We start from the raw sequence: 20,021 nt of genomic DNA on the forward strand, positions 1-20,021 counted from the left end.
TGATCTCAAAGGAGACAAATGAGGCAGTCTGATGTTGGCACCTGTATTTAATATCTACCTGAATACAACTACAAATATTGTTTATAGCTGTATGTGTTGTATATTAATGCCATAGATGGTATTGCCATTGACAATGTGATTTTCCAAAGGTATGAACAACTCTTGGTAAAGTTCTGAGGAAAACAGAATAAAATCTTTCCTCAATATCCATGGTAGCTACGCTTCTGGAAATTTTGAAAAATTAACATAATACCAAGAAAATACTATGTGTTTATGAAAAGTGAATAAAACCTAAGTAACTGCTCTGATTATTATGATCATGTGTTCTATTTCACAAATGTCTTGAAGAACATTCTAATACAGAGTAAGACCTGATAATTTTCTTTTTAATATTTCTTACTTTGACTGTATTGGGTCTTAGTTGTGGCATGTGGAATCTAACTTGGGTCCCCTGCATTGGGAGCATGGCATCTTAGCCACTGGACCATCAGGGAAGTCTTCACAGACTTGATAATTTTTTTTTAAATTTATTTATTTCAATTGGGGGCTAGACTTGATAATTTTTAATTGTGTGCAAGGCTAGCCTCTAACCCCAGTCATCAAATGCCAGTAGTACTCTTTTATAATTGTGATATCCAAAAGTAACCTGAGAGGCCAATGTCATTCCTACTCCTGCATGAGATTCACTTTCAAAGCAATTAGAGACAAAGAACCAACAAATTGAAATCTTTGTTTATTTTGTAAATATTAATGAATAAGATATTTTATACATTGCATTTCTATATTTGGGATAGCATTTCTTATAGGTCCATAAAACAGGCTCTTTATTATATGATAATACAGAGAAAAGCATAATTGCCTGACCTCAAAATATTTAAAGACTGAAAATGACTATAATATTAATACAATCTACAAGCTAACAAGACATTATAATAGTAAGACATGGATATACAAGGAGAGGAACAATGTAATTCTCATAAATAATGTTTTAATTTTTTTAATAATTATAACTTAAAAAGAAAAAAGATGGATAAGAGAAAATTTAAAACAGGAAAAAAATTTGAATAAGTCACATATGCAGTATGTTGTCACTTTTCTTCCTCAAAATTAATTTCTATGACTCAGCAATTTGAGTAATCATAAAACTCACAAGGATATCTCTTATTCTTTTGATGAATTTGTGGATGCATAGGGTATAACAAATAAGGAAAAATCTTTAAATCCTAAACATTTACCTTGCTGGGGGAAGAAAAAAATTACCTTAATTCACTCATTTCTTTTCTTTCTACTGAGAATTGCTTCAGATTTTGAAGGATCAAATAGGAAACAGGATCAGTTCTTTGCTAAGTTTCCAGATTGTGAAACTTTGAGGGAAATAGTAGAAATGTGAGCATGAGGGAAAAAAATCCACAGTCCTATGTTTCAATTTAGCAGTCTCATCTCATAGTCTAGCTTAATGGTTTTTCTATATATTTCTCAGAAGTTCTTTTTTCAGAATATTGTTTTCATTTATTTAAAGACACATAACTGATGCTAAAGCTGAAACTCCAATACTTTGGCCACCTCATGCGATGAGTTGACTCACTGGAAAAGACTCTGATGCTGGGAAAGATTGGGGGTGGGAGGAGAAGGGGACAACAGAGAATGAGATGGCTGGATGGCATCACCGACTCGATGGACATGAGTCTGAATGAACTCCGGGAGTTGGTGATGGACAGGGAGGCCTAGCGTGCTGTGATTCATGGGGTCGCAAAGAGTTGGTCACGACTGAGAGACTGAACTGAACTGAACTGAACTGAGGGAGGAAAGGAACTCTAAAATTTCAGTATAACTTTCTGTCTCCTAGGAAAACCTAACTTGTGGCCCTAGACAACTTGAAATCCTTCAAAAAACAGAAAGGGGGGAAATTTAATCACTTCTCTTGAGAACTAATTTTTATGCCTAGCAGCATATTGGTCAGGGTTATTCTCTAAGTTACAGTTTCACCATTATTTAGATGTATTCAGTAAGCTTTTAAATGATTTTTGGAGATATTGAGGAAAGTGATCTCATCCTTACAACTTATCTTTCAAAAGACAAATCTAGGTAACTTGTTTAGTCACAAAGAGTTCTGTTTCTCTTGATGTCTAGATTGGTGACTTCCCATCAAAGTTTTGATAATCTAAAAAAAGGTTTTTTTTGTTTTTTTGTTTATACTATTCTCCCCCCTCATCTGTTTTTGTGTGTGAGAGTGTGAGTTGAATGGTCATCTCATCTGGTTAGCCAACTGAAGTTTGTGTCTTTGATGTAGAATCATGACTAGGATTAATTTACCTAAGTTTAAGTGGAATGAAAAGAACTAGAGGGCTGAGTCCAGTCCAAAACCTAAGGAAAGGCCATGTTTCAAACTGAGGAAATGAAAATAAGGTAGTAAAACTTGAAAACCATTGGACCCATAGTACCTGGATGGGCCAAGTAGACATTTTATATTGGAAAATAATGCAGTATTGCAACTCCAGATAGATTGAACATCACGAGTCTTTGTATATGTATCATTCAGAGATGATAAGAATTAAACAAAAGCTGAAATGAATGCTCTGACATTTTACAGTCCTCTTGTTTGGTTGCACCAAGACATGGTTTTGATCAAGTAAGGAAATAGGCATTCCTGTTTTTACTGTCAATATTAAGGAGGGAATGTTGAATACTGTAGTCTGTGGCTAATGGCACAGAAGACAATTCCATAGGTCAATTATCTTTTGCTTAAACCAGTGGCTTCCCCCAAGAACAAAAAGCAGCAGATCAAAGCAGCTAATCGCGGTTACACTCAAGAAGATTTCATTATAAAATGCAACATTGTACTTACAGTCTCTTGAGTGTGCCACAGTGTACAAGTAATAAATTCGAAAGCACTGGTAGGGAAGGAAGCAAATAAGAATGACTCCTATAAAAAACAGATTTTTCAACTGCGCCCAGAACTCTTGATGGGATAGTAAGAAGTGCCCAAGCTTCCGTGCCGTCAACACAATGATGATGGTTTGGAGGACCAAGAGAATCACTGCGATGATTATGACAATAGCGACTACCATGTAATTGATGGCTTGCACATATTCATGAGTAAGCTCTTTGTGGAATATGAAACAGTGGTGGCTGTCGTAGCCCTCACGAATTCCATACTGAGAAACAACCAGGGGTACCACAATGATAATCACCAGGAGCCACAGGGCGGTGCTGGCAGCCACAGCATGTAGTTTTCTATAGAATTCCACTTTGTCCTTGTACTTGAAGAAAATGAGGTACCTGATGACTAGAATCACCATATAGAACAGGAATGTGAGGTACATGTGGATGTGCAGCATGGCACTCACAAACCTGCAGAAAGACAACCCAAATGTCCAAGTGTGCTTGATGAGGTAGGTCAAACGAAAAGGCACTGTGAGCAGAAAAACACTGTGGACCACCACCAGATTAATGACTGCTGTGGTGGTCACAGACCGGGTGTTCATTTTCACAAGCAGGAACAAAATGGAGATGATGCCCATCAGCCCTCCAATCAGCACTACAAAGTAGAGCCTGGTTAAATGGGGTGTCAATATAGGGTCATCGCAGGAGGAAGTATTGTAGGCAGCCATGCTTCAGAAGTCACCTGGAAGAGATAAAGCACCAGTATAACTAACAAGCTTCCAGAATTTTGTTCATATTTTGTTTCCATTAAACTGGTAGTGTGACTTTGTCATTTTTCTGTTTACGTGATGTAAACCTTATATACCTTAAGAATGAGAACTATTGCCATATGCATTTCTGGGTACTCTACACTGAAAACACAGTAAGTCATTGATTCTTGACCTTTAATAGTTTAAAGACCACTTTGAGAGGCCCCCAGAGATATGTGTATATCTACACAGTCAAAACTATTTGCATAAAGCTTGATTTCAGACCATTTGAAGTTGATACATAGATACTAGTATTGCAGTAACCACTGCGGGGGGTTGGGGGCCGGGGATATCCTAAGATGGACAGAAAGGAAAGCGGATGCATTAAGTACACAAATGTTTTCTTCTTTTAAGTATCATTCTAATTCTCTGATTCTTTCCAATTCATCAGCAAATGATCCAAGAATATTTATACTTTATTTCTTTAAGATATGATTTGTTTGGCAAAAAAGAAAAGAAAGACTAAATCAAGGCAGCAGCAAGAAATAGGATTTATCTGAATTTTTCATCACAGTTACATTATCGTCTAATAGTGAGAGCTTGACTAAGTTCTTATCATGGGCCCCCCTGAGACCATAGCATGTCTCCCAATTTTCCCATCACCCACCCTTAAATTCATAAAAGAACCACTATCAGTTTTCCTCTGGACTTCTGAAAGATCCTTTCCCTATATGGTCTTTGTCCCTTCTAATTATTGTGTGTGTGCCAGTCACTCAGTCATGTCCACCTCTTCGCAACCCCATGGACTGTTAACCCGCCAGGCTCTTCTGTCCATGGCATTTTCCAGACAAGAATACTGGTTGCCATTTCCTCCTCCAGGGGATCTTCCCAACCCAGGGACTGAACCCCCGTTTCTCGCGTCTCTTGCTTTGGGAGGTGGATTCTTGATCACTGTGCCACCTGGGAAGTGATTTAATTATTATCTACATTCTAAATTGCTATTTACTAAATAAAAGACATATTAATTTTTAATTACACTAATCCAGTCACTTCATTTTCTTATTTAAATTCCTTCAGTGGCCTCCCATTTCTTTTAAGGTAAAAATCAAAATTATTAACGTGTCTAGAATGTTCTGGGTTATAGCAAAATCCAATCCCTTGAGACCAGATTCAAGAAATAATCTAGAGGTTAAATTGACAGGATTTGACATTAATTGTATATGGAGAAATGAAGGGAAAGGAAGTATCTCAATCACTCCTAGATTTCTTGCTTGAACAACTGTGTGATAAGAGGTCTGTTTACTAATATCAGGGACAACAAGGATCTAAGTTAAGGAAGAACAGTAATTGAATTATGCGGTTAATACCTGACCTTTGTAACACATTCACAATTATTCTATTCATTCTTGAATGTCTCTTCATACAATCAAACTTACAAAAAAATAAAAATGAACCAAATTTTGATATAATACTGATGAATCAAAAAATCCTCATACTAAATCATGTGTTCTCAATTGGGCAATATTGCCTCCAAAGGGAAAAATGTTTGTTCTGGGGGTGTGAAAAACCTTATTTTTAGTGTATAAAATGCAGGTATACGTGTAGTATATAAGCACACAAACAATATATCTGTGGTATTAAAATTTCTTAAGAGGGGGAGAGATAATCAGGGAAATAGGTATAGAAAGGCTCTTTAGAGGGGCAGTGATAAAGTGGAGAATACCACACTAAATAAAAGCTGCCAGCCACAAAAGACTACATGCTGAATGATTTCTTTTTCTAGAAAATCAAAACCAATGTGTCAGAAGGATCAGTGTAGCTCAGGGCCCAGTTTGCCGGTGAAGGGACTGACTTCAGAGGAGCCTGGGGGAAATTACGGGATGATGGGATGTTTTATATTGTGTTGTAGTTATTTGTCAAAGCTCAATGATCTGTACACTTAATATTGGTGAATTTTCTTGCATATAACTTATAGCTCAGTAGGACTAAATAAAAAATAGTAATAACCTGGCCCCAGAGAGCCTCTGCTTTCCTGGGTATGGAAAAGGATTTCCATGTAACTGACATTAAAACTTGCCTCCTGTTATACTGGCTCTGTGTGATGTGTAATCTCTGAACTCACTTTTTATTTTTCTCTGTAGAAAAGTAGTTCCATCAGGTAAATGTGAAATTATATTTTGCTCGTATCTGAATCAAGGAGGACTGTGCCATCATAAGTTCTGTTTTTCATTTTTTTCCGGTTATTTACCTAGAAGGTTCAGCTTCTAAAAGAAGAAATTATGATCAGTTGCACATCATCCCTCTCAAGTCCTCCTTTCTCACCAACTGCCATAATCTCTCTCTTTCAGATAAAAGAAGTTTATGTTACATCTCTTGTATATATCAGGTACTACATGAGATGCTTAGCTGAGCGTGGGCTCATTTAACCCTCAAAGAAGTCCTGTGCTTTGTGTATTAATATGTATCACCATACTGATTTTCAGATGAAGAAACTAAGCCTTAGTCCAGATATCATTTGCTAAGTTATTGAGAGTTACACACACACACTCTGAAATACACAAACTCCTGCATTGTGGAGAAGCAAGTTGTGCAGCTTCTGACGTAAGAAGGAAGGGAGGCCATGAAGATATTTGGTTCTACTCACATAGCTGTATGCCAATATATCTTAAAAGCTGCTCTTCCTTCTTTCTGGATTTCTTATGTTCCTATTCCTTTTACTTGATTTACAGCAGATCCCATACATTAGCTCATTCAACATCCATTCCGACTCTTTCTGGTCTGTCAGAAAATTTGTGTACGGTTTTCTGCAGTTATAGTGCTTGTAAGTGAGCTAGTTTCTACTAGTTTGTTGCACTACTGCAAAACTTGGAGGCAAAAGTGAAGGATGTCAGTGTATGGAGAGATTAGGTTATTTGGCAAGACAGTAGTAGAAATGTCTGGTTTCTCTGGGACAGTAGTGGCACAGGAATCTGTACTATATATCATGGACTTCAGAAAGCAATAGAGTCAATGATGTTTCTGCTATTAATTTCATAGTGGAATTAGATTTTTTTCTCGATCTATGTGGATCATGCCTTTGTAGTAGCCAAGCCTGGTTCCCAGATATTCCATGATATTTTGTAACTTGTTACCTTCTAATAAACACCTTCTGCTTAGACCAGCTGAAGTGGGTTCTATTGTCTGCAAGTAACAACCATGATATGCCTTGTTAATTCCTATTCTAAGGACCAACTGAGTCATCATTTCTCCCGAAAAGCCTTACTAACCTCCATTCTCAATTCAGGCTGTGTGTAATCCCCCCTTGTCCCGTGGAACACACCAACCACGCTTATCTCTACTATGTCACTCACATTTCTGCCTTCTCAACAAGACTGAGGAGGGAAGAACTGGGTTTTCATTTGTATTCATATAATCTAATGAAGTTATTTAAATTAATGTAAACATCATTATTGAAAACTAACATACTTATAAGGGCTTCCCTGGTGGCTCAGAGGTTAACGCGTCTGCCTCCAATGCGGGAGACCCGGGTTCGATCCCTGGGTCGGGAAGATCCCCTGGAGAAGGAAATGGTAACCCACTCCAGTATTCTTGCCTGGAGAATCCCATGGATGGAGAAGCCTGGTAGGCTACAGTCCCGGGGTCGCAAAGAGTCGGACACGACTGAGTGACTGAACAGAACATACTTATAGTACAGTGCTCAGATATAGGTATACAGTTCAGTGAATTTTAACCATACCCTCACCAAAGACAATCACTATCCTGACAGCTAAAACCATATAATAGGTTTGTCTACTTTGAATTTTATATAAATTCAGTGTCCTTTTTTGTGTGTATCTAGTTCAGTGCACTCAGCATTATGCTTTAAGATTCATTCATGTGTATAGTTTTATTTAAGACATTGTATCATTGCATGAATATTTCACAATTTACCCATTCTATTGTTTATGGACAATAGCATTATTTCCACTTATAGAGCTATTATAAATAACACTATAAACCATAAGCAATGAAAAGACAACCCAGAGAATGGCAGAAAATATTTGCAAACAATGTGACCAAGAAGGGATTAATCTCCAAAATATACAAATAGCTCATGCAGCTCAATATTAAAAAAACAAACAACCCAAACAAAAAATACGCAGGAGATCTAAACAGACATTTCTCCAAAGAAAGTATATAGATGGCCAAAAAGCACATGAGGGTGTGGAGAAAAGGGAACCATCCTACACCCTTAGTGAGAATGTAAGTTGGTACAGCCACTAGGGAGAACACTATGGGGGTTCCTTAAAAAAATAAAAATAAAGCTACCATATGATCCAGAAATCCCACTCCTGGGCATGCATCCAGAGAAAACCATACTTCTAAAAGATACATGCACCTCAATGTTCATTGCAGCATTATTTACAATAGCCAAGATATGAAAGTAACCCAAATGCCCATCAACAAATGAATGGATGAATAAGATGTGGTACATATACATACAATGGAATATTATTAGCCATAAAAGGAATGAATTAATGCCATTTGCAGCAACATGGATGGACCTAGACATTATCATATCAACTGAAGTAGTTCAAAGACAAATATATGATCTCACTTATATGTGGAATCTAAAAAATGATACAAATGAACTTATTTACAAAACAGAAATAAACTCACAGACTTAGAAAAGAAACTTACAGTTGCCAAAGGGGAAAGATGAGTGTGGGGGATAAATTAGGAGTCTGTGGTTAACATATACACAGTACTATATATAAATAGATAATCAACAAGGATCTACTGTATAGCACAGGGAACTCTACTTAATACTCTGTAATAACCTATATGGGAAAAGAATCTGAAAAAGAATAGATATATATGTTATGTGCTAAGTCGCTTTAGTTGTGTCCGACTCTTTGCAACCCCATGGACTGTATGTAACCCGCCAGACTTCTCTGTCCATGGAATTTCCAGGAAAGAATACTGGAGTGGGTTGCCATTTCCTCCTTCAGGGTATCTTCCTGACCCAGGGATCAAACCAGCACCTCTTAAGTCTTCTGCATTGGCAGGAGGGTTCTTTACCACTAGCGCCACCTGGAAAGCCAGATATAAGTACAGGTGTAACTAAATAACTTTCCTGTACCCCTGAAACTACCACAACATTGTAAATCAACTATACTCCAGTATAAAATATAAATAAATAATGCTACTTTGAACATTCTTATAAATTTCTTTTGTGAAAATAAGTATTCATTTCATCTTTTGTGAAAATAAATAAATTCCCAAATTCTGTTGGGAATTTACCTAAGTGTGTAACTGATGATTGTAGGGTGTGTATTTGTTCTGTTTCAGTGAAACCCACAAACAGTTTCTGATATAAATTCTCACTAACAGTACAAAAAAATTTCAGTGCTCCACAGTCTCCAGAATATTCAGAATTTTCTGTCCTTTTAATTTTTGCCTTTGTAGATAGATGTCATTGTATTTCATGCGGTTTTGATCTGCATTTACTTACTGAATAATAAAGATGAGCACATTCATATGTATCTGTTGGACACTTAGATATTCTGTTTTGTGAAGTGCCTTTTGAAGTCTTTCACCGTATTTCTATTTAAGTCGTCTGCTTCTTTCTTATTGATTGGTAGTAGTCTTTATGTAGCCTAGATATCACTCCTTTATTAGTGATATGTATTGTAAATATCTTCTTCCACTTTCCTTTTAACTTCTTAATAGGTATCTTGTGATGAACAGAATATCTACTTTTTGGTATTTCCAGTTTGTTAAATTGGTAATTTAACAGAGTCAGCACCTTCATGTCCTGGTAAGGAGCCTGGCTACTCAAAAGTAATAAGGATAGTATACTATCTTAACCTAGTATACTAGTATTTTCTTCTTCTTCTTTTTAACATATACAGTTTATCTAGAACAGATTTTTTAATATAATGTAAGGTAGGAGCCATGATTATTTTTTCCTATATGGATAAGCAATTGACTCAGAATCATTAATTGGAAATATCATTCCCACCCTCACTAAACTGTGTCATAAATCAGGTGACCACATATGAGTCAATTTAGCCCTTTTTTAAGTCTCTGATAATTTCTGCTGGTTTATTAATCTACACATGTGCCAGAACCACACTGTTTAAATCACTCTTGTGGTATAGTAAATTTTCATATCAGGTAGTCTAATTTTTTTAACTTTCTTTTCCTTAAGATCCCCTGAGCTATACTTGATATTCTACATTTCCATACAAGTTCTAAAATCTGGTTAATAAAACTTATGGTGTTTTTAATGAATCTACATTAAAATTATAGAAACTGATGGCTTTAAACAGATAGTAATAGCTTTTCAACACTGAGTCTTCTAATCACCAAACAAAATATATCCCTCCATGTTTTTATATCTTCTTTAATTTGTCTCAATGATGTCTTGTGATTTTCTATATAGAAGTATTTTATATGTTTTTTAAAAAATATTGATTGAAATAATCATATGATATTTCTCCCTTTTCTGTTTAGTGTGGTGGATTAGTGATTGATTTGTACATGTTCCATACTTGTGAAGCTGGAATAAAACCCATTTTGAAGCAAGGTTCAATTCCTGGGTTGGGAAGATACCCTGGAGAAGGGTATGGCGACCCACTCCCGTATTCTTGTCCAGGGAATCCCATAGAGGAACCTGGTGATCTACAAAGCATAGCATCACAAAGAGTCAGACACAACTGACCAACTAACACACACTTTGATGTTACATATAAACTTCATTAATATATCAGCTTATTTGATGTGTTAGTATTTTGTATAGAATTTTGCTTCACTTGTGAAAGAGATTGATCTATAATTCTCTCCTCAATGCCCGTATCAGGTATAAAAAGGTTTTGCTGGTCTCAAAAATGAGCTTAGAAATGTTCTCTCATTTACCATTTTCTAAAAGACTTTGTGTATAATTGAGGTTATTTCTTTCAGTATTCTATGTATTCAACTGAGATTAAATTTATTTTTATTATCTAAATCTTTCATATATACACTGTTTTATGGGGGTTTTCTGTCTCGATTCTAGCAACAATTGAGAGTGGTTTGTTAAAATTTTATATACTTATTATAGATTATGCAGTATTCTTTTCATTCTGTCAACTTTTATTTCATATGTTTCTACACTATGTTATTAGACCATAAAAGTTTAAAATAGTGATTGTATATATTAATCATAAAATGTCTCCTTTATTTCCAAAATTATTCTTCCTTAATATCTACTTTTTATAATATGCCAAGCCTTTTTTTTTGTTAAGTATTTATTTGTACTTTATATCTTTTTTCTATCCTTTTATTTGTAAACCTTTATGGTTCTAACATTTAAAATGTGTCTTTGTAAATATCATATAGTTGGGTCTTGTTTCTTAAATTCAGTCTAACAGCTCTTCTTATTTCAACTGTTTATTTACATTTGATGGAACTTCTGATTGAAGTTGTGTCTAATATATCATCTTAATTTTATTTTCTGTTTGACTCAACCATCCATGTAATGTCTCTTTCCCTCTTTCTCTGCCTTCCTTTGGATTATTCAAGTATGTTTTATTTCATCCCTTCCTCCTCTATTAACTTCTTAGTTATATATTTTTCTATTTTTTGGTAGTGATAACCCTAGAGATATAACATGCATCCTTTTACCTATTATGGGCTTCCTTGGTGGTTCAGCAGTAAAGAATCTGCCTGCCAATTCAGGAGAAACAGGTTTGATCCCCAGATCAGGAAGATCCCCTGGAGAAGGAAATGGCAACCCACTCCAGTATTCTTGCCTGGAGAATCCCATGGACAGAGGAACCTGGTGAGTACATGGGGTTGAAAAAAGTTGATCACAACTTAGCAACCAAACAACAACAACCCTGATATAAATTATTACTCTAGCCACTTCCCTCCTATTGATACAAATTCAGAACATTTTAATTCCATTTACTCTCTGCTGCTGCTGTCTCTACTTTCATTTTATTTCTATATATTTTAATTCTGCATGCATTTTAAACTCCACAATATATTATTATTGTATTGTGCAGTTAATAATCAATAGACATTTATATTTACTCACTTAATTTTCTTTCCATTGCTCTTTTCAAAAAAAAAGATTTTATTGAAGTATGATCGACATACAAAAAGCTATATACATTCATGTATACAATTCAATGACTTTAAAGATATGCATACACCACAGTCATCATCCATGCCATAAGTTGGTCCATCACCTTCAAAAATTTCCATATGACCCAGCAATCTCACACTGGGCTTATATCCTGAGGAAACCAGGACTAAAAAAGACTCATGTACCCCAGAGTTCCTTGCAGCACTATTTAAAACAGCTAGGAGATGGAAGAAACCTAGACGTCGATTGGCAGATGAATGGATAAGGAAGTTGTGGTACATATTATTCAGCTATAAAAAGGAACACATTTGAGTCTGTTCTAAGGTGGATGAGGTGGATGAACTTAGAGCCTATTATACAGAGTAAAGTAAGACTCCTAGTGATCCCATGGACTGCAGCCTACCAGGCTCCTCCGTCCATGGCATTTTCTAGGCAAGAGTACTGGAGTGGGTTGCCATTTCCTTCTCCAAAGTCAGAAATAGAAAGACAAATATCATATATTAACACATGTATATGGAATCTAGAAAGATAGGATTGATGATCCTACTTCCAGGGCAGCAAAGAGGACAAAGATATTTTGAATGCAGTGAGGGTATTAGACGGTGGGATGATTTGGGAGAATAGCATTGAAATATAACATTACCATATGTAAAATGGATAGCCAGTGTGGATTCCATGTATGACCCAGGGAACCCAAAGCCAGTGCTCTGTGACAACCCAGAGGGGTTGGATGAGGAGGGGAGTGGGAATAGGGTTCAAGAGGGAGGGGACATATGTATGCCTAATGCTGATTCATGTTGATGTATGGCAAAAACCATCACAATATTGTAAACTAATTATCCTCCAATTTAAAAAATTCATCCTGCCTTCTTTACTTATTATTATGCATGAAAACTTAACATAAGCTCTATCCCCTTAGCAAATTTTTAAGACTACAATACAGTATTGCTAGCTATAACCTCTATGCTTTACAGATTTCTAGGATTTATTCATCTTGTATAACTAAAATGTTGTACCCTTTGACTAACACTTCCCTGTTTTCCCTTCCCCGCAATCCCTGCCTTTTCATTTTGTTGATGGCTTCCCTTGCTGTGCAGACACTTTTTAGTGTAACATAATCCCGCTTGTTTATTTTTGCTTTTGTTGTCTGCGCTTTTGATGTCACATCCAAGAATTCTTTTCCAAGGCCAAGAGGCTTTTACCATATGTTTTCTTCTAGGAGTTTTGTGGTTTCAGGTCTTACAATTCAGTCTTTAATCCATTTTGAGTTAACTTTTGTGTGTAGTCTAAGATGAGGCTTCAATTTCATTCTTTTGAATCCGGTTTTCCAAGATGATTTATTAAAGAGAGCTACCCTTTCCCCATCGTGTATTGTTGTCAAAGATCAGTTGATGTACATGCATGGGTTTATTTCCAGGCTCTCTATTCTGTTCTGTCTATGTGTCTGCTTATTTGCCAGTAGTATACTATTTGCATTACATTGTAATATGTTTTGTATTACAGCTTTGTATGGTAGCTTTGTCATACATTTTGAAATCAGAAAATGTGTTGCCTCCAGCTTTGTTCTTCTTGCTCAAAATGACTTTGGCTACTCAGAGTCTTTTGTTGTTTCATATGGTTTTAGGACTTTTTTCTTTTTCTGTAAAAAAATGCCACCGAGATTTTGATAGAGATTATATTAAGTCTGCAAATCACTTAACACTAGTATGGATTACTATAAGTAGTAATTTTAATAATATTACGTCTTTTAATCCATGAATGCGGAATATTTCTGCTTGTTTCTGTCTGCTTTAATTTCTTTCATCACTATTGTATAATTTTCAGTGTACAAGTTTTTTACCCCCTTGGTTAAGTTTATTCCTATTTTATTTCATTTTTTCCTGCTATTGTTAATGGGATTGTTTCCTTAATTTCTGTTTCAAATATTTTATTATTAGCTTATTGAAATTCAACTGACTTTTTATATGTTGGTTTTGTGTAGTGTAACATTAATGAATTCATTAATTAGTTCTAACAGGGTTTTCTGTAGAATCTTTACAGTTTTCTACATATAAGGTAACATTATCTGCAAACAGACAATTTTTCTTCTTTCCAATTTAGATGCTTTTTGTTTCTTTTCCTTGATCTTTTTATTTCTTTTAACTGCTTTTTAAATTTATCCTTAATTTCAGTACTATGCTGAATAGAAACAGCAAAAATGGGCATCTTTGCCTTGTTCTAGATCTTACAGGAAAATATTTCAGCTTTTCACCATTGAGTCTGATTTTAGCTCTGGATTTTTCATATGTGGCATTTATTGTGTTGAGATAAGTTCCCTCTACACATAATTTTTTGATAGTTTTTGTCATGAAAGTGTGTTGAATTTTATCAAATGCTTTTTCTGCATCTCTTGAGATGATCGTGTGATTTCTGTCCCTCATGAGGTGTATCACGTAGACTGGTGTTTTGTATACTGAGCCGCTCTTGCATAGAGGGATAAATTTCGCTTGGCCGTGATGTATGATTCTTTCAATGTACTGTTGAATTTGGTTTGTTAATGCTTTGTTAAGAATTTTTGCATTCGCGCTCATCAGGTATTGTGCAAGACTCCCAGATGGTCTGCCTTAGATGCAACGGCTGCACTCTGCCCGATCTCTCAGCTAAGCTGTGCCATGCACTCTCCCAGTCTGCCTGCAGGGGACACTCTCTCACTCACATCGCTGCCAAGGAACCCAGCTCCACTCCGGTAACAATGCGAAGAGAGGTTTAAAGCCTCTTTCTTCCTCGAGCATGTTCTTTTTTAAGACTCTCTTCCTCTTTGCCCCCTTCTCCATGGTACTTTCTCTTCTTTGTTCTCTTGAAGACTGCTCCATTGCACAGGATTGTCCTCCACCACCATGATGGCTCATTGATTTTGAAAGCCAAACAGAACTAGAATGGAGTCTAGAGAAAGATGACAATGAAGCAGTAAAGACTTTTGAGAGTCACAGGTAGTAAGGGAGATCAAATATGTATCTGGGCCCAGTTTCTTCCTGGAAGAAAAAAAAGAAAAATAAAAACAATGTGTCCAAGAAGTATTCCTGTGCATGTGGGATATGACTCCAGTGATTAATAGACATTTTAAATTAGTTAGCATAAAAATTTCTTTCTCCTGTCCTTCTTCCTTTCTAAGAATTAAGAGAAACACTCAAGTTTCCCACATACATGACTTGCTTGTAGCCATGACTGTGTATGTCCAATACCACACTGTCAGTCACTTCCATAGCAGTGCAGGGACAGGGTCATGCCACATGTTCACAATGTCCCGATGCTTGAGAAGAAGTGGGCACATGGATGAATAGCACTATTTTTTGGGCTCCAGAATCACTGCAGATGCTGATTGCAGCCATGAAATTAAAAGACGCTTACTCCTTGGAAGGAAAGTTATGACCAACCTTGACAGCATATTAAAAAGCAGAGACATTACTTTGCCAACCAAGGTCCGTCTAGTCAAGGCAATGGTTTTTCCCGTGGTCATGTACGGATGTGAGAGTTGGACTGTGAAGAAAGCTGATCGCCGAAGAATTGATGCTTTTGAACTGTGGTGTTGGAGAAGACTCTTGAGAGTCCCTTGTACCACAAAGAGATCCAACCAGTCCATTCTAAGGGAGATCGATCCTGGGTGTTCATTGGAAGGACTGATGCTAAAGCTGAAACTGCAATACTTTGGCCACCTCATGCGACGAGTTGACTCACTGGAAAAGACTCTGATGCTGGGAAATGTTGGGGGCGGGAGGAGAAGGGGACGACCGAGAATGAGATGGCTGGATGATATCACCAACTCTGTGGACATGAGTTTGAGTGAACTCCGGGAGTTGGTGATGGACAGGGAGGCCTGGCGTGCTGTGATTCATGGGGTTGCGGAGAGTCGGACACGACTGAGCGACTGAACTGAACTGAACTGAACTGATGAATATTACATTAGGGAATTATATTCTGCAAATGAAAGTTGAAATATTGAAATCTTCAGACAAGTTCTCACTTGCATTATGAGCAATGTCATGTTTTTCTTATGTCAAATTTCTTTCTACAGCTTACTTCAATAACAACATCAGTTTAAACAAAGTAAACAGATTTGTTTGAACCTGGACAATTAAATCTTTCCTGATCTATTACTTTATGTGTTAGAGTTGGATACCCACAAAGAGTGGGGTTATCTCAAGTTTTTGCACAAAATTGGAATTTCAAAGCTTAAAAGTCTTAGAAAGAAACGCCTTCATTTCAAAAACTTTGAGCACACACAAAAATAGTAAATGCCATTCAGAAATGTTTCCAGTGCTTCACTGCAGAACAATAGTTTTCTAGTAGGAACAGTCCCTACATGGGGAAAATCGAGAGGATGTCTGAGAGAAGCAGTGAAATCTGTGACAGATGAGCCTGGAAGGCAGTACCTGGGGACCTGGAACAACAGAGCCGGCTCACACAGTCACAATGCTCACTCAAGAGCAAGCTCAGCCAAGGGCTTCAATGTGTGTTATATACAGAACTCGCCAAGCAAGGTTCGCTAAACCCCTACGGATAGTGCATCGTCTCTCATTAACTGAGAAGCTGTTTCTTTCCCTGAATGTCAAGTTTAGATGCTGTGTGTTTGGATTTGTAAGTATTCAGGCTCAGGTCTGGAAATCTGCCCTGTGCTTTGGGACAAAGACATTTTGAAGAAGATGCACTTGAAACATAGAAGACAGCCAGATCAAATGTTTGAGACACACTAGTTATTATTTAAGAGCTCTAACTCAAATTAATTAATTAATTTTAAAAAAGACTCCACCTCACCCCCAATTTTTGCAGAAAAATATAATGTGAGCCCCAGCCCAATAACTTACCGCATGGTAACCAGTGGCTAAGTGGTAAAGAGTCTTCCTGCAGTGCAGGAACTATAGGAGACATGGGTTCAATCCCAGGTTAGGAAGGCTCCCTGGAGGAGGACATGGCAACCCACTCTGGTATTCTTGCCTAGAGAATCCCCATGGACAGAAGAGCCTGGTGGGCTACAGCCTGTGGGGTTGCAGAGTCGGACACAACTGAAGCGACTTATTAGGCACACAGACATGCACCAGTGGCAAGTATACCTGTAATGATTGAAAGAGGTTATGAAAGATAAAGGGAGAATTTGAGAAAATGGGGGACAGAAGGACAGAGAAGCAACAGGAAAAATGAAAAGAATAAGGAGAAGAAGGCAAAGGGAGAGAAGAAGAGGAAGAAGGTAGGCCCTTAGAATCCCAGCCAACCGTGCCATCATCACTTACAGGCCTTGAGCTGACTAGTATGGCAGAGAGTCTTTATACCTGGAAATAATACAAATATAATGATTTACCCAGTTGATTGTCTAATATAATATGAACTGGTTACAAAAGAGTGCAGTTGACCTTTGTAAGACCTGAAAGAAAGTAAGGGATATAGTTTATGCTTCCATGGAGATGATCCATTTGTAAATCCAAGGAGCCAGGAAACTTTTTAGAGCAATACCTATAGCACTTATTTGCTGCTGTTATTCAGATATGTCACCCATATGTCTTCACTGTATTTCCCCTTGCCCAGACAGTCTACCCTGTTCATTCTCTCCTGAACATTCCTGAGGTCCAAACTCAGATTCTTTTTCCTTCAGGCCCCCACCCTCCAATCCCTTATACATTCTCAGCTGCTTTATTGCTTCACCTAAGCATCTCATTCTTTTTTTGTTGGTTTGTTTCTTCCTTAATTCCCATTTTAAGTCTTTATTTTAGGCATTTGTATATCTGTTTTTAATGCTGAATTTCTTTCAGAACTAATAAGATATTTTTTATAGTAGGCTTGAGTTTTTAACTGAAAGGGGAGATAAGGGTGGAAAAACCACCTTGACCTTATTAAGCATAGCTTTGGAAGGACCAAATTTAGATCTAATTCTGTAGCTGATGTCAGGATCTTAGAATAAATATGGCCCAGAGCAGTCTCCTAAGAGAGCAGGACTGCCTCCCTGGCCCTCCGGGAACCTCCTTATCTTGGACAGTGAGCTCTTCTTTATCTCTGTGATTGACCCCTGAAGTACAGCTCAACCTCAAACTCCAATCTCTGCCTTCTCCCATTCTCCCCCATTTTGGGGGAATTCCCTGGTGGCCAAGTGGTCAATGCCCTTGGATGGAAAACTACCTCAATATTAGCAGTAAGACAAGAAGTGGCTTCTGTGGCTGTTTGATAAGGAATCCATGATAGAACTAACATCAGAGGCAAGTCTATGAAATGAGAATCCTAAAAAAAAAAAAAAAGCTGTAGAGTCCTACAAAATGGCATTAGGCAATCTATATCTTCATGAGTGCATAGATTACGGGTCTCGGGACCACCCCTCCTTTCAAGAAGAGCATCTAGAATCTACTTTGGGATTTCTTACTTCATTTAATAAACAAATCACATCATTTAAAGTATCTTTCATATGGTAGGCAGTTAATATTCTACATTTAATAAAACATATCCCATCCCTCCCTGCATTTAAATCTCCTTTTGTCTGGGACAGGAGAAAGTGGTACATAAATTACTTGTCAATACAATACCTACAGGTACACTGAAAATGCCACAAGAGTCCAGAAAGGGGGAGTAATATATTTAACAAATAGTGGAAAGTGGAGGCATCAAAATGTCATAGCAATGGATATTGCTGGGGCCCATATAGGTACCAGGTGCTGGATCCTGAAGGAGGCACTGAAGTTCCAGACGCGGAGAGGAAGAAGTAGAGCACTCTGGGTGAAGACAAGAGTCTTAGAGAAGGCATGGATGCATGTTCAGGAAAATACCAATAATCTGATATGCCAGGAACATTAGTAAATGAGTAGAAAAATAAGTGAATATCTATAGATGAGGCCTACCATATAAACATGTCCCCACTCAGGATTTCCTATTGTATCCTGAAAATTAGATTCAAAATTTTAAATATCAACATTTTAATATTTCAATTGCAAAAGCTTACTTTTGGCAACAGAATGAAGGAAGGACTGGAGGAAGGCATGACAAAAATTGATACTATAGTAGGCTATTAAGCTGATTAAGTTTAAATGCTACATGGACTGGTACAAGTTGATTCCACCTAGGAAGATTAACCCCCAAACTAAACAAAACTTGAAAACTCTAGGAGTGGATAGGACATTGTATACTTCAGGCGTCAGTTAGCAAGTAATGACATCTATATGTCAAATCAACAATAAAAAGATAGGAATAATCACTAATGTTTAAAGAAAACAAATGCCACATTAAAAAAAAATCAAACTTTCCGGCAAATGAACTAACAGACTAGCTAGTTGGCTAAAAGGACAAAGGATGAAAAGTAACTTTAAATGTAATCAATACCCTCAGTAAGAAGAAAATGATGTGAAAGAAATTCTATTACAGTTATTGAATAAAAGATGTAGCAGAAACACAATTGGTGAGCTTATAAAAATGTTCAGAAAGATTCTCACAGATGGAACAAAAAGTAGCCAAGAGAGAATACTGAAAGGGAATGCTGCAAAGCACTTAGAATAAATCTAAAATTCCAGCATCATTTGGAGAGAGCAGAATGGAATGGGATGCTCAAATAATTGAAGACCATCTCCTACAATAAAAAAGGTGACCTCTTTATGTTAAAGGCTCTTACCCAGTACTGAGCAGAATTAATAAAAGAGACTCACGTTTAGAGACATCAGGATGGAATTTCAAACCACAAAGAATAGCACACTTGTGTATCCACTTGGATGTCTAATAAACATCTCAAATTTAGTATATCCAAAGCAGAACTCCTATACCTCTCTTCCCCACCTCCCAGACATACAGATAAACTTGTTACTTTCAAAGTCCTTCCAGTCTTAGGTGATCGTAACTCCACTCTCTACTGCCTTAGTGAAAAACCTTAAAGTCATACTAGATTCCTCTTTTTCTCCCCAAACCGGTCTCCAGTCCTATCCTCTTTTCTTCAAAATAATTAACATAGGATCCGTGGATCAGATTTTTTTAATAAAGGCCATTCCTGGGACAATTGACAAAATCTGAACAGAATGTATAGATTAAGTAACAGAATTACCTCAGGGTTGCTTTCCTGACTTTGGTCACTATATGTGGTTATATAACAGAATGTACTATTCTTAGGAAGTATATACTGCATGTCCCAGAGATAAAAGCATCAGATCTTCAACTTACTTCCAAAAGGGGCAAAATATTGTAATATATATATGTAAAAAGTGAAAAGCAAATGTGATAAATGTTGCAACTGGGAAATTGGGTTAAGGATATATTGAAGTCCTCTGTACCATTTGTGT

At 36.9% G+C, this 20,021-nt stretch overlaps 1 protein-coding gene across 2 annotated transcripts in view; it reads right to left on the reverse strand.

The window, feature by feature from the left end:
• Positions 1–742: 742 nt before the first annotated feature.
• Positions 743–20,021, reverse strand: part of GPR141 (G protein-coupled receptor 141) — a 55,441-nt gene continuing 36,162 nt past the window's right edge. Inside the window, exons 1-2 of one of the 2 annotated variants that reach the window (XM_088832290.1) lie at positions 11,280–11,403; positions 743–3,625 (exon numbers count right to left, since the gene is read on the reverse strand). In XM_088832290.1, coding sequence (XP_088688416.1) covers positions 2,700–3,611 — 912 coding nt within the window. In that variant the 5' untranslated portion in view covers positions 3,612–3,625; positions 11,280–11,403 and the 3' untranslated portion in view covers positions 743–2,699. Of the gene's footprint in view, positions 3,626–11,279; positions 11,404–20,021 lie in introns of those variants that run through there. The other variant, XM_055420864.2, reaches the window with a different exon arrangement.

This window comes from Moschus berezovskii, chromosome 3 (assembly GCF_049115385.1).
Source record: "Moschus berezovskii isolate FMDL1 chromosome 3, NW_MosBer_1.0, whole genome shotgun sequence".
Classification (NCBI taxonomy): domain Eukaryota; kingdom Metazoa; phylum Chordata; class Mammalia; order Artiodactyla; family Moschidae; genus Moschus; species Moschus berezovskii.